Consider the following 14,610-nt stretch of genomic DNA (forward strand, 5'->3'; position numbering starts at 1 on the left):
AGCAAACCATCAGTTTAGTTTTAACAGGCCCTTCTTTAAAAGGGGTAAGGATACTCAATGTATCCGATAATGAGACTAAGTTTGATACTTGCATGTCTCTCCAAGTTGAATTAAAACTGTCCTGATGCAATTTGTGGAGGCTCCTGTTGAATCTTTGCTGATATTTTCTTGACGAAAGAGAACCGGCTGGATTCAGAGGATCTTTGGTGAATGGAAGGTCTAGGCCGAGGCCTGGCACAAGCTTGGGGTTCCTTAGAAGCTTCTAGCTTCTTAAAGCATCATCTTGACGTCAGCATTCATCAGTAAAAGAGAAGAAGAGGAGGAAGAGCAGGAAGAGAGAGGTTTTATCTTGTGATCCATGAATATAAGGGGTGGAGACATCACACCCTCTTAAGGTGTCTGAGCCAATAAGGAGTTGCCCCCTCGGAGGGAAGTTTTACGAGTCTTTGTTCTGTAGCAAGATATTAGCATAAGACACTGGATTGGATGTTTGAGAGAAGAACCCTCTAGATTCTTATAATACTAATGTGTCACAGAGTTAGTAACATGTAACATAAATTACCAAATAGGAAATGAAAGTTGGAGTCCGTAGATACCAAGCATGCTGCCAATGTGATCTCAGTTAACTATACATTTGCAACTATGGAACATTAATACCAAAATAGTTCAAAAGAGAGAATTAATACATAGAATAAAGCCTATAAAAGGAAAGTCATGAGATGGGAAACTTGGATACATGTTTATACATTTCCCAAGTGGTTATATAGAGAATACGTAGGATTAAGAGAGTTTATTTGTCCTTCTCAGGAAGGATGAGTCACTAGTCTCTACAGCATTCTTATGGATCATAAAAGTACCATATAACTGTAACAGGACACCTAGTTGTGCCTGTGTGCTAGCTACACTTGGGATGTTGGTTGCAGTTTTAGGGGGATGAGTTCAGAGAACTTTGATAGTGAGAGTGAGTTTATGGGTAATTCATTAAATACCATGAATAATTGTGTGGCTGATTGGTCCAGACGCTACATATATCCCCCCTTTTGATCGTTGTTGTTCTTTCTGTGGACAACAGCGAGCGACATTGAAGGTGCAGAAAGATCAGGCACACCACTAGCACACAAGGCTGGAAGGCTGTGATGGACTCTGGTTGTATGTGTCTCCTGGAGTGGTGATCGTTCCATGGCGGTTGATGTAGCCAGTAGGCAAGCTCAGGTCTCTGAGCTGGTGCTGCAGGAATCAAGGCAGCCAGTGCCTTGACCGTGTGTCACCTGTCAGTTAGTGTTGGTACAGTTAATGCGGGCAAGATGTTTGCTGGTGGCAAGGTTCAGGTCTCTGAGCTTGCTCAGCAGGTGTCGAAGTAGCAGGTGCCTTGACAGTGTCACCTGTCGTCTGGACGCCTGTGGAGCAGGTGGTTGTAGGAGGAGGTTACAGGAGTTGTAGTGTGAAGAGGGTTTCAGACTCACCTAGGTCTGATGGCAGAGGAGCAACCGGTGATTGTAGCCTCTGCTCTCAGTCAGAAGCAGTCTGAAGTTTGCAGTGTCACTCTGCTCTTGTGGTGTGGCTGGCTTGAGCAGGGCTGCATGGTGTTGTGTGAGTGGTCAGAATCTTGTGCTTCTGAGTACTTCTCAGGTAAGACCTGTTCAAGAAGCTCTTTTACTAGCATTAGAAGCTCCTGTGGGTCCAATGCAGGCATGTCCATTCGTCCTTGTGCAGCATCTGGATGGCTGCTGTGTGGATGAGGAGGTGGTTGCTGCCTGCTGTTGGAGGTCCTGCGGGGTCTGCAGGATGAGGATGCTCCCATCCATGGCTTCTTCCTGTGGTAGGTCTGGTACCTGGGTCTGTCTGAATTAATCCTTCTCCTTCTGAAGCTGCAGAGGATTTCAGGAAATTGTCTGATAAGGTGTCAAGCAGAAGGCTTTGGCTCCCCCCCTCTGTACCTCTGTGCTTGGCTGGGGGAGGTTCTTCTGCTGACTCCATGTGGTGAAGTGAGATGTTTCTCCTGCAGTGGTTCTGTTTGCTGCAGGTAAGAGAGTCTCAGTTCTCTTTTCTTCTGTGTCTCTATTCTGTCAGGGTCCTTGTGTCTGTCCCGAGCCTCCATCTCTAGCTGGTCTATGTGGCTTTTAGCATGCATCAGCTCCTAGTGAGTCTCTGTGATCTGGAGTTTGAGGTTGTTCACCTCCTGTTTCAAAACAGTGAGGATGTGGGCCAGGAAGAAGTTGACTTCAGTCAGATCATTGTGACCATACCTCTGGTTTGAGTCATCTGCCTTTACTTCTCTTCCATCTTTGTCCAGTTGCTTTTGGCTCTGGTGCTGTAATTGATCAGCAGCACTGGTTAGGAGGGTGTTCCTCACGACACCTAGCCAGTCCTTTTGGTCTGCCATCTGGGCAGTTAGGCTGAGCATCTGCAACATTTAGGCACGCTTGTGGTGAGAGTAAGGGCAAGAGACTACTGCAAGATCAAACAGAATTTAGGGCTAAAGGCACAGTGAGCAGCCAGGTGTATAAAATACAGCTAGGTTTAACAAATGACTTAAGATGGTTCTTGTGGTCAAATTATTTCTTAGTATTTCTTACTGATGGCTCACGACAGGCTTGACCTCTGAACAAATAGGAAAGAAAAAGGGAGAGGAAGAAGAGAGCTTTCCTATTAGATTCTGCTTATTAGTGGTGCTCAAAATTATGCCCTAGTAATTGTTCAGATTACTTTTGTAGCTGGTTCATAAAATTGAAGCAACTGTTGTAAATAAACAAAATCAAGAAGGAGAGTATGTCTAGTTGCTTGTGGTTATATTGGGAAATTAAACCACAGAAGGAAAAAAGGAAGATGTAAGTAAATCACAAAGATGAAAGAAATAATACTAGTAAAAATTAATAGCTGACTGCTATTATAATTAAAATCAATAAAAAGATTTAAAGAAGTGACTAAAACAGCAGAATGGGTTTAGATCAGTTCACACTGCATACACACAAGCTGTAGTTAAAGGCTTCACATAAATGATGCTAACCACTAACTGTAGAAGCTATTATTTAGCTTAGCCTGAGGTGCAGGGCTGCTAGGTGAGGTTAGCTTAGCCACCTAGCCTGGTTTGTTTACAATATGGCATCACAGGGTGATGAGTTAGCACTTCCTGTGACAAGTCGTTGTCATGGGAACCAATGCACATCTGAGCAATTCAAACAGTTTATTGAGACTGTCTGCTCATTTCAAACAAGTTACGTATAGAGTTAAAATGTGACGCTTATACTTTCAGATTTTCAAAAACTTGATTTTACATTCAGTAAAATGCAAATATGTTTTGCCATTTGCAAATTTTACTCATGTAAACTCTTCTCTCTACTTTAAACAACGTCTTGTACTTGTTTAAAGGGTAATTACACAGTTTGCTGTAAGTCAAAGCTTGTTTAAGCATGTATAGTTAAGTCCGTCTTGTGCATGAATACTGATGTTCCTTTCAGCGAGTGAAACACAGTTTTGGTCAAAAGGTAGCTATGCTTGTAGGTGCAGGCAAAGTTTAGATGAATGACATCAATCTTAACTATAACAGGGGAGCATTACCCAAATCTACATTTATATAACACTGTACTGAGATTCATTCATCAGAAACAGGTTAAGCAATACTGCAATTGGTATTTCTCCAACCAAAGCAGAATAATCCATTCTGGTACAGTTTACATGCCGCTGAGCTGAGATTCCTTCGTCAACACAGGCTTACGCTCTAATACTGAGATTAGGATTTCTTCGCTAAAATCAGATTAACTTTACACTGATACCATTTGAACATATGCTAAAATGTGTCAAGAGTAGACTCTTTCAGTTACAGTAGAGATGTCAATTCAAGCCATCACTTTATCAGCATCCAACAAACCAGCAATTAGTGACCAAAATGCGCATCGTCTGACATATTCTGACTGGAATTATCAAATGCACACTTTTAAATTGACAGTGGTTTAAGCTCATAACCTTTGTTTATTCATGCCCGCATTCTCCACCATTTGTAGCAAATTAGCTCAAAATAAATATGAATAATTAATCATAACTAGTTATAATTAATTATTAATATTTTAATCAGTCAATAAAATTAACTTAATGTAATAAAATTAATATTACAATCAATTAACCTGTTGTTCAATGAACACACAGTGTTAATTGTTTATTAACTAAGAAATGTTCATTTCCAGGTTATGGGAAATAACAATCTTATTCTACTAAAAGCCTGTAGTCAGGACCGACATGAATAGGGACTCCCGTACATGAGCGCAAAACACGGACAACCTTACGTGTGACATGAACAAGACTTTATTAACTAGACTAAACACTTAAACTACTCTAACATTCACACACATACATGCATACAGTTTACCAAGAGAGAGAGAGAAAGCAGAGTACAGGAAGCAAGAAGTTACAGCATTGTTGGACATTCAGCAGATCAACAGCCTTGAGCAAACCATCAGTTTAGTTTTAACAGGCCCTTCTTTAAAAGGGGTAAGGATACTCAATGTATCCGATAATGAGACTAAGTTTGATACTTGCATGTCTCTCCAAGTTGAATTAAAACTGTCCTGATGCAATTTGTGGAGGCTCCTGTTGAATCTTTGCTGATATTTTCTTGACGAAAGAGAACCGGCTGGATTCAGAGGATCTTTGGTGAATGGAAGGTCTAGGCCGAGGCCTGGCACAAGCTTGGGGTTCCTTAGAAGCTTCTAGCTTCTTAAAGCATCATCTTGACGTCAGCATTCATCAGTAAAAGAGAAGAAGAGGAGGAAGAGCAGGAAGAGAGAGGTTTTATCTTGTGATCCATGAATATAAGGGGTGGAGACATCACACCCTCTTAAGGTGTCTGAGCCAATAAGGAGTTGCCCCCTCGGAGGGAAGTTTTACGAGTCTTTGTTCTGTAGCAAGATATTAGCATAAGACACTGGATTGGATGTTTGAGAGAAGAACCCTCTAGATTCTTATAATACTAATGTGTCACAGAGTTAGTAACATGTAACATAAATTACCAAATAGGAAATGAAAGTTGGAGTCCGTAGATACCAAGCATGCTGCCAATGTGATCTCAGTTAACTATACATTTGCAACTATGGAACATTAATACCAAAATAGTTCAAAAGAGAGAATTAATACATAGAATAAAGCCTATAAAAGGAAAGTCATGAGATGGGAAACTTGGATACATGTTTATACATTTCCCAAGTGGTTATATAGAGAATACGTAGGATTAAGAGAGTTTATTTGTCCTTCTCAGGAAGGATGAGTCACTAGTCTCTACAGCATTCTTATGGATCATAAAAGTACCATATAACTGTAACAGGACACCTAGTTGTGCCTGTGTGCTAGCTACACTTGGGATGTTGGTTGCAGTTTTAGGGGGATGAGTTCAGAGAACTTTGATAGTGAGAGTGAGTTTATGGGTAATTCATTAAATACCATGAATAATTGTGTGGCTGATTGGTCCAGACGCTACATTTGTGATACTTTTCCTCCCCCATTTCCATCAGTCATTGAATCAAATAATCCTCACAACACTTCAGTAAAACATCATGCTGAAGATCCCTTTACAAGTGCTTAAAAATATATATTGTTCTATATCATATTTTCAGCATTTCACTTTGTACAAGCTTGCATTAATGTAGCTTACAATGTAAACTTGGCATTTGGCACAGCAACTATTACTGGCTCTTTTGACAAATTGGTTACGGTGTTTATCATTTGTAAGTCACTTTGTATAAAATGATCTGTCAATCATTCAGGGCTCCACCCAAAGGAAGACATATTTTGCCATGCATTTCAAATACTATGGCCTCTTCATGTCACGCTGAAAGAAAGAAAGAAAGAAAGAAAGAAAGAAAGAAAGAAAGAAAGAAAGAAAGAAATGGACGATAACTGTAATGATAATTATATTAGTGTCTCCAGCAACAGATGATAACTTACAGTTACTGTTAACAATAACTTACCCTTATATTCATATACACATGTTCACTCAATTCGACATCACAAGCTTTGCGTCTGTCATGAGGTCTGGACTGATTCATCTTTGCCATCAAAGAAAAAACAACAACAAAAAAAAAACAGAATAGACAAATAACTAATGATTATAAATATCACAAAATATATAATATAACTACATTCAGACTTTCAATCTTTTAGTTACTACTCAATTTATCTGATCAATAATACTATTGATAACCAAACTAATTTTTCTCACCCGAGACTCCATTCTCTTTTTCATTCTGCTTCTCCTTGAAAACAATGAACATGTTACATTCTTATTGAAGAGGGATGGGAAAACACCTGAGCAAGCAAATCTGGATCTTCAGGATAATTACAGTCTTGGAAGAAATATGTAAAAAAAAAGTACATATTATGTATAGCACTCTAGTTTACACATTTTGTGTCAATAATAAATAAAACTGTGTTGGAAGAATTCAGTTGCTTTACACATAGTGATGTTTAGTTTTAACATTAACACAACCCCTGTATTCATTCACAGCATCCAACATAATCTGTGCAGCCAATAACACCCATAATGTGTTAATATTATGCATTTACACATATTTGTGTTAATCTCTGAGGTGTAGTGAAGACCATGTAAGAGTGGAGTTATTGAGATAATTAATTAATCGAGTGATAATTGTGCATTAGTGATGAACACCTGCTGTTAACAAGCAGAATCACTGAAGAAAAGAGAAACACGAGAACTACAACTGACTTCAGTCACAGCCTTAGATGAAATACATTGAAGATAAAAGCAGATATTACAGCTATGTTCAGACTGTCAATCCAAATCTAATTGTTGTGCATATCTGATTGAAATCCGATTAGATTTAGTAAGTGTGAGCTCCAAAAAAAAAAAAAAAAAGCGATTTTAACTAATCCGTTTTGAGATACAGTGCTGCTTGAAAGTTTGTGAACCACTTGCAGAATCTGTGAAAATGTGAATAATTTTAACAAAATAAGAGAGATCATACAATATGCATGTCATTTTTTATTTAGTACTGTCCTGAGTAAGATATTTTACATAAAGTTCATAAGACCAAAAAAAAAAAAAAAATGCTTAATTTATTAATATGACCCCATTCACACTGAGGACAACTGAGGGACTCAAATATAACTATTAAAAAAGGTTCAAACATTCACTGATGCTCCTGATGGACACATGATGCAGTAAGAGCCGGAGGGTGAAAACCTTTTGAATTTGAAGATCAAGGAATATTATACTTAATTTGTCTTCTGGCAAACATTTAAGTGTCTTCTGTTGCTTCTGAAGGGCAGTACTAAATGAAAGAAAAAAAAAAAAAAGATATTTAAACAAAATAAGAAAAATTTGGACATCTTTATTCTTTACCTTTACCCTTTATCACCCCTGACTCTTAATGCATCGTGTTTCCTGCTGGAGCATCAGTGAATGTTTGAACCTTTTTTAAAGGGATAGTTCACCCAAAAAATGAAAATTTGATGTTTATCTGTGAGAAACCGAACTGTATTTATATCACTTTTTACCTCTAAAACACCACTATGTCCAACTGTGTTTCTGCACTCGTTCAGTGAGGTCTGATCGCGCTCTGACAGCGAAAGTGATATAGCACTCATTGAAGTATATGCGCGAGACATCACTGCCGTTGTCAGAGCGCGATCAGACCTCACTAAGCATGATGCTGCTGTTAACAGATTCTATAAATGCAGTATCCAAGGAGGCTCAAAGAGAGCCTTGACTTGACTTTACAACACTGCTTGAAAAAGCAGGGACTTCACAGGCATAATGCGCTTCCTAAAGTAACAGCTAAGTAGGCTGAAAAGCCTAACAACTCAGCATCACTAGTAGGTGGAGCTCTACAGACGGAGGCCTCAAATATTGGCCTAGCAACATCCAAAACACACCCATTAACACAAAGTAGTTGCCAAGGAGTCTCACAGAGAGCCTACTACTCAGTAAACTACCTGGAGTCAGCGCATTCACAACTAATATGTAATGACGTCATAAGCTGCCGCCTGCCAATGTCAAGTTCATTGTCGTGTTTAAACTCATGCTTCAGACACCTAGCATGCCAGAGGCATTCCCCATAGCGACCCCTAGGGGACACAGCGCGAATACCCTTTTGAAAGGGAACTACATTGCAGTTAAATATCTACAATTAAATACTTCATATTTCTTACCAAATCAGTAACGTCGTAATGATCACTGCAGCTCCACAAACCACTCCAACAGATATGTATAATATCACCAGATGTCCTACAAAAGAGTAAAACTTCTGAACAGATTAATTTGCTTCACTTTAGAAAGAGTAATGTAAGTATATGAGCTGCTCTACCTTTAACAGTCACAGTTACAGCGTCTGATCTCTGAGATCCATGTTGATTGTGAGCCTGACAGTAGAAGCGTCCACTCTGTAGTGCACTGAAACTCTGTCCAGATCCAACAGCTGAGCTTTCATTCTCCTTAAACCAGCTGAAGTTCAGAGCAGGAGGGTTTGAATCACTGCTGCAGATCAGAGTCACTGAATAACCTGCCCAAATCTGACCAGACTGAATGATGGACACAGAGACATTCCTGGGTGGGTCTATAATAGACAAAATAAAGTGTATATTAAGGTTTTGAGATTGTTAATCCATTAATTTGATGATTACCATAGTTACTGAACTATCATTAACTCACACATGATGTTTAAAGTCACAGCATCAGAGTATTTCTCTCCATGTTCATTGATGGATCTGCACTTGTATTCTCCACTGTCATCAGAGCTGATCTTTGAGATGTTGTAGATTCTTCCAGATCCTACAAACGTTCTTCCTTTAACCCATCTGATTTCTGCAGGAGGGTTTGAATCACTGCTGCAGTTCAGAGTCACTGAATCTCCTGACACTATTTCACCAGATGGACTGATGGACACTGAGACGCTCCTAGGAGCGTCTAACACAGACAAAAAGAAAACATATATTCATGTTTTGCGATTGTTAATCACTAATTTCTTAGTTACCATTTTCTTTATTTTTTGGACTTGCGCTATGTATTTTTCACTGTGATCAGAGATGATCTTTAATATCATGTATGTTTGTCCAGATATCAGAAGTTTTCTCTCTTTAACCCATCTGATTTCTGCAGGAGGGTTTGAATCACTGCTGCAGAGTGAATCTCCTGACACTATTTCATCCGATGGACTGATGCAGATCACTGGATTCACTGATGGATCTACAGTGGCCTGTTGCACAAAGCCTATTTCAGTTTCTACCCAGGTAAGTTCAAGATTAGTTTGAGTAAACTCTGGATTTTCAGGCTGGATTGTTTTTTATCGGGTTTAATTGCTATGGTAACTTACGCTACACAGCTAATTATAATTATTTATAATTCATATGACATATTCATATAGTTATTATATTAACTGACAGTATTAAACTTTGCTTTTAAATTAAAATAAATAATTCATTAGTTAATATATAAAGCTTTAAAACAGGTTAAGCTTACATAAATTATTTTGAGCTCTTTGTGAAGGTATATAAATTATTAGGCATATTTCTTTGATTCACATGCACTGATATTCATTCAGTTGCCTTCTCAAACTTTCACTGCAGCAGCAGTGTTTCCTGCTTTGTAAATGTGTTTAATTTCATGATATTTTTCATAACAATCTTTTAATCATCGGAAGAGAAGTGAACTGTGCGGCTCTCGCGCGAGAAGTGAATCAAACGGACGTTCTCCATGTTCCATGTGACTTCAGAGTTGATCGCAAAACTCTGTAAACCTGAGTTGACAGAGAACGTTTATACTGAGCTTTGTGAGCCCGTTGAGCCTGATCTAAACCAGTTTGGATTTATCTGGATTTGTCAACTCCAAACTTACTCTGAAACTCAAAGTTTGTTCAACTAGCTTCATGCAACAGGCCACAGGTGTCATGTAGAATTATGTACCATACATTCAGTGTTTATTCATATGTGACTGTTCCTACGCACAATGTTGTTACTAATAAGAACGCTACAGACTGCAGCTTATGTTACATATACTTGTTTAATTTATGTTATATTCAGTTTATTAATTTATGTTAAAACTATGTAATTCAAATGGATGGAAATTTTGTATGCAATACAAATACTTAAATATTAAATTTAGACCATTTTTTTGAGTGAACAGAACAGGATTAAGCACTACAAGGTGAAGTGACAACCAGATGTATCTGCAGTGTGTACGTGGCCTAAAGACACAATCATTGTTAATGTTGTCTTTTCTTCAGACATGATTTTTGCCAAAGGCCGGTTTGCAAGTGCTCCCACAAAACTTAATGACCATTTATCAGAGATGTTTTGAACAGTTGCTTACAAGTCCTTAAATTCATACTCACACGTGACATTGAGCTGAACAGCAGGAGAGATGTGATTGTGTCCGTGTACAGCACAGCTATATCTGCCTGCATCCTCTCTTCTGACTGACTGCAGCAGGAGTTCATTGTTTCTGTCTCTTCTCTCAGTTAATGGCTGTGAGTTTCTGTACCAGATGAATGTTGCTCTGTCAGTCAGAGTGCAGCTGCTTTTACATGTCAGACGGACTGAATCTCCCTCTGTCACTCTCTCAGGAGACTCCACCTGAAGATCTGAACACAACACACACATTATATCTAGTGCTGCTGTCATACACTGATTATTATTCAACATAATGCACAGAAGAAGAGAGAAACCTCACCAAAGTCACCTGTGACAGTAAGAGTCACTCCTGGAACACCAATCCATTTGTCTTCTTCAGTGAAGACCAATAACTTCTGTTTATTAGTGATGAATCTGAAATAGTACTCGTGTGAATCCTTCAGTGTCACATGACTCAGTCTGATGGTGCAGATCTGCTGTTTATCTCCCAGATACTGAAGCCTCTGACTGTATTCAGGGTCCTTAGACAGATCTGGAGGCTCTACACCCTTTTCTAATGGGTCTTTGCTCCAGAACACTCTCATGATCTGATGTCCAGTAGGGTATGTATAAGTGCAGTTCATTATCACTGATGAGTCCTTTAGTGCACAGATGTGTGCAGGACTGTAACTCACACCTAAACCAGCACTAGAAACCCCTGAAACACAAGTTCATACTAAACAAATTAGTAACGGCTTTTGTATAAAAATGTGGTATCCCAAATCTCTTGAGAGTTTTTTAAAGTGCTGACTAACCATGAATCATGAGGAGAACGATCAGAAGAGGAGGAGCCATTCTGACTGATGTCACCATAGCAACACCTACAACAAATGTACAGTGACTTATTTCTATTATTTTTAAGTGTGTTTTAATTCCTTGTTTTGTTTATAGTACAATACCTTGTTAACATATTGTAGAAAAGAGAACATGGCCCCTTTTAAAGGGTTAGTTCACCCAAAAATGAAATTTCTGTCATTTATTACTCACCCTTGTGTCGTTCCACACCCGTAAGACCTTTGTTAATCATCAGAATACAAATTAAGATATTTTAGTTGAAATCAGATGGCTCAGTGAGGCCTTCATATGGAGCAATGACATTTCCTCTCTCAAGATCCATAAAGGTACTAAAAACATATTTAAATCAGTTCATGTGAGTACAGTGGTTCAATATTAATATTATAAAGTGACAAGAATATTTTTGGTGCGCCAAAAAAAAAACAAAATAACAACTTTTTTAGTTATGGCCGATTTCAAAACACTGCTTCATGAAGCTTCAAAGCACAAATAAATGTGTCGAGTCATGATTCAGATCGCGTGTCATACTGCCAAACTGCTGAAATCACGTGACTTTGGCACTCTGAACAGCAGATTCGATACACTGATTCATAACGCTCCAAAGCTTCCTGAAGCATTGTTTTGAAATTGGCCATCACTATATAAGTCATTATTTTGTTTTTTTTGGCGCTCCAAAAATATTCTCATCACTTTATAATATTAATAGTATGGTTCTCGGACCTGGTATCCCTTCTGGACAGGTCAGGAGGGACCTTCTCTGTCAGGCGAGTGGGTCGATCCTTCACCCCCGCCCGGAGTTATGAAAGCTGTGGGTGTGGCCTCTGAGGGGGCACAGCTCATAAGCTCCGGTCTCTCAACCGAGGTTGTTGAGACCATTCTCCAATCCAGAGCTCCCTCCACGAGGAAACTTTACTCCTTGAAGTGTAGATTATTCACTTCATGGTGTGAAAATCACAAGTGGGATTCAGTTAACTGCCCTGTTAGCCTGGATCTGGAGTTCCTGCAGGAAAGATTTTCTTCAGGGTTATCCCCCTCCACACTAAAGGTGTACGTGGTGGCCTTAGCTGCTTACCACGTTCCTTTGAGTGGGGTATCTTTGGGAGACACCCACTTATCACTCGTTTCCTCCTTGGCACTTTGAGGCTGAGACCTGCAGTTTGCCCGAGAGTACCGGCTTGGGATTTGGCCATTGAAAAGGTTCCAGAGAATTCTCACACTAAGACAGTGTTCCTCCTTGCTATTACGTCTCTCAAGTGAATTGGAGACATTCAAGCCCTGTCGGTATCTCCATCATGCCTCGAATTTGCGCCTGGCATCTACAGACCGGGTTACATTCCTAGGTCCTCACTAATACTGTGAGACCTATTGTACTGCAGGCCTTCTGTCCTCCTCCATTTATGACGTCAGACCAGGAAAAGCTTATCTGCTGTGCCCAGTAGGGCACTGGATGCGTATGTCCAGAGAGCTAATGCCATGTGGACAAAGTCTGATCAAATCATTGTATGTTTGGGTCACCTTAAAAGGAACCCTGCATCCAAGCAGAGAATGAGCAAGTGGGTGGTCGAGGCCATCTCGCTGGCTTATGAGTCGGCTGGTCAGCCTTCACCTTTGGCTGTTAGCCCACTCTAAGAGGAATATGGCAAAATGTTTGTGATGTGGCAGGCTGGTCCTCACCGCACACATTCATGGTGTTTTATGAACTAGACCTCGGCTCCACTCCAGGGGCGGAGGTGTTACTGTGAGTTGTGCGCCTGGGCTTCACACGAACGGTCACTTGCTCATATGGCGACGTTGGGATTGTCAATCCCATAGTGATTACGCAGCGGGAGTTCCCTTGAAAGGGAACATCTCGGTTACGTATGTAACCTTAGTTCCCTGAATAGGGAATGAGACGCTGCGTCGCCTTGCCATATTCCCGGCATGCCGTAAGCACCTTGCTTCAGGATTCAGAAGCTGAATGAGAGTGTTTTCGTCACCCCATTGGACTGATTTCATAAGTGCTTCATGACACAATCACGCAGAGGCATTCCCATAGCGATTACGCAATGTCTCGTTCCCTATTCAGGGAACTGAGGTTACATACATAACCAAGACGTTATGTGACCAAAATATATATTAGATTGCAATCAGAAGTTATTACAAACACTTTAAAGTGAATTTTGAGTAAATGCGTAATATTAATCTTTTAAATGATTTATCTTGATGCTAATTGTAGCTGTAATGCACATGCTGCTCCAGGAGCTATATCTATTTCACAATCTTTTTTGTTAAAATAATTTACATAAGGTGTTTTTTTGTTTTTTTGGAAAGACTTCAGGTAATAGGTGGATTAACGAATCAAGGATGAAAGCAGTGTGGATGGGCAAGCATTATCAGAATAAAGGCTAATAATGGCTGAATAAAAACAAAAGAATAATTATAAAAGAATAATGAAGATTAAGTTTAATACCGGCAAAGGTGCTAACATTCTTTGATAGAGAACAAGAGAATTGTTAATGGGGCAGACATTAGGGTGTTTTCACACTTGGTCATTTTCAGGGGTTTGAGCACAGTTCACATGATTTTTGGCCCATGTGTGGACACTCCAAACAATCTCAGACCCCTTAAAAGCAAAGCAAACCAAACCGAGACCATCTCAGGAGGCGGTCTAAGTACGGTTCAATTTCATTTTTTCACTAAAAACATGCAATCTGAACACAAACCACTTGATTTGTGAACACAAATTATTTGTTCACAATGTATACTTGTTCATTGCAATTTGAACAGCTTACAAACTGTATAAAAGAGACGTGCCTGCATGCCTTGTCAGTTTACATTTTGATATACGGTTGTATGAATAAAACTGTATGTTTGATATGAAAAAATGAATGAGCTACATCTGTTTGTAGGCCAATTTTGAGAAAAATTCAGTTAAAAATCACCAGCAACCATACCTTAAAACCCCTGGTAATATCACCAAATTTGGCACAAACCAAAACAGATTTTTTGAAATACTGTAAAATACTGTAATAACTGTAAGATCAAATTTTTTACATCAGTATGAGTTTGAAAATCACATTTCATTGGTTCAGACTCATGCCATTGAGAATTTGCTATGAATATTCACAAAGTTGGACATTTTTCATTTGTTTTGCCTGTAGCTCGAAATTAGCCCATGCACATTCCAAATCATATCTATCCAGAATGACTTTTGAGCAGCAACCTTTTAATTCTGGGTAAGCCATTTATGTCCTACTTTCCAAAATGGGGGTTGCATGCGGGGTTAAGCACATATGCCCTTCCACTTCCTCTTTCAGGCCAATGCAAATCAAGCACCATCTACAATAAAAGCTGTTGACTCTATGATGGATAAACTTTGCAATTAGTCCATGAATCACTTGCATGGTGAACCATAGGGCCTGCTCCGTATGGAATATTTTTGAG

The 14,610-nt window shown here is 39.3% G+C and overlaps 3 protein-coding genes across 3 annotated transcripts in view; 2 read left to right on the forward strand and 1 right to left on the reverse strand.

The window, feature by feature from the left end:
* Positions 1-14,610, forward strand: part of LOC137032441 (B-cell receptor CD22-like) — a 900,294-nt gene that overhangs the window by 661,269 nt on the left and 224,415 nt on the right. The window lies entirely within an intron of this gene.
* The window catches only part of LOC137031666 (CMRF35-like molecule 7), a 215,507-nt gene that overhangs the window by 84,760 nt on the left and 116,137 nt on the right, over positions 1-14,610 (forward strand). The window lies entirely within an intron of this gene.
* LOC137031538 (sialoadhesin-like) lies at positions 1,272-11,205 on the reverse strand. Its single transcript, XM_067402548.1, has 9 exons — positions 11,148-11,205; positions 10,682-11,050; positions 10,335-10,583; positions 8,657-8,911; positions 8,313-8,561; positions 7,504-7,565; positions 1,938-2,017; positions 1,544-1,868; positions 1,272-1,397 (listed from the first exon to the last, which is right to left on the reverse strand). The coding sequence occupies exons 1-9, from the start codon at positions 11,203-11,205 to the stop codon at positions 1,272-1,274; spliced, it is 1,773 nt and encodes a 590-aa protein (XP_067258649.1).

This window comes from Chanodichthys erythropterus, chromosome 12, assembly GCF_024489055.1.
Source record: "Chanodichthys erythropterus isolate Z2021 chromosome 12, ASM2448905v1, whole genome shotgun sequence".
In the NCBI taxonomy this organism is placed as follows: Eukaryota; Metazoa; Chordata; class Actinopteri; order Cypriniformes; family Xenocyprididae; genus Chanodichthys; species Chanodichthys erythropterus.

Bases quoted from the DNA above. Each gene is read 5' to 3' on its own strand.
- LOC137031538 (XM_067402548.1), bottom strand. From the start codon at position 11,205: ATGGTGACATCAGTCAGAATGGCTCCTCCTCTTCTGATCGTTCTCCTC. The intron at 8,912-10,334 runs GTGAGTATGAAT...TGTCTGTGTTAG, and splicing joins TGTTCAGCTCAATGTCACGT to ACGCTCCTAGGAGCGTCTCA. The intron at 7,566-8,312 runs GTAGAGCAGCTC...TTTCGCTGTCAG, and splicing joins TGTAACTGTGACTGTTAAAG to AGCGCGATCAGACCTCACTG.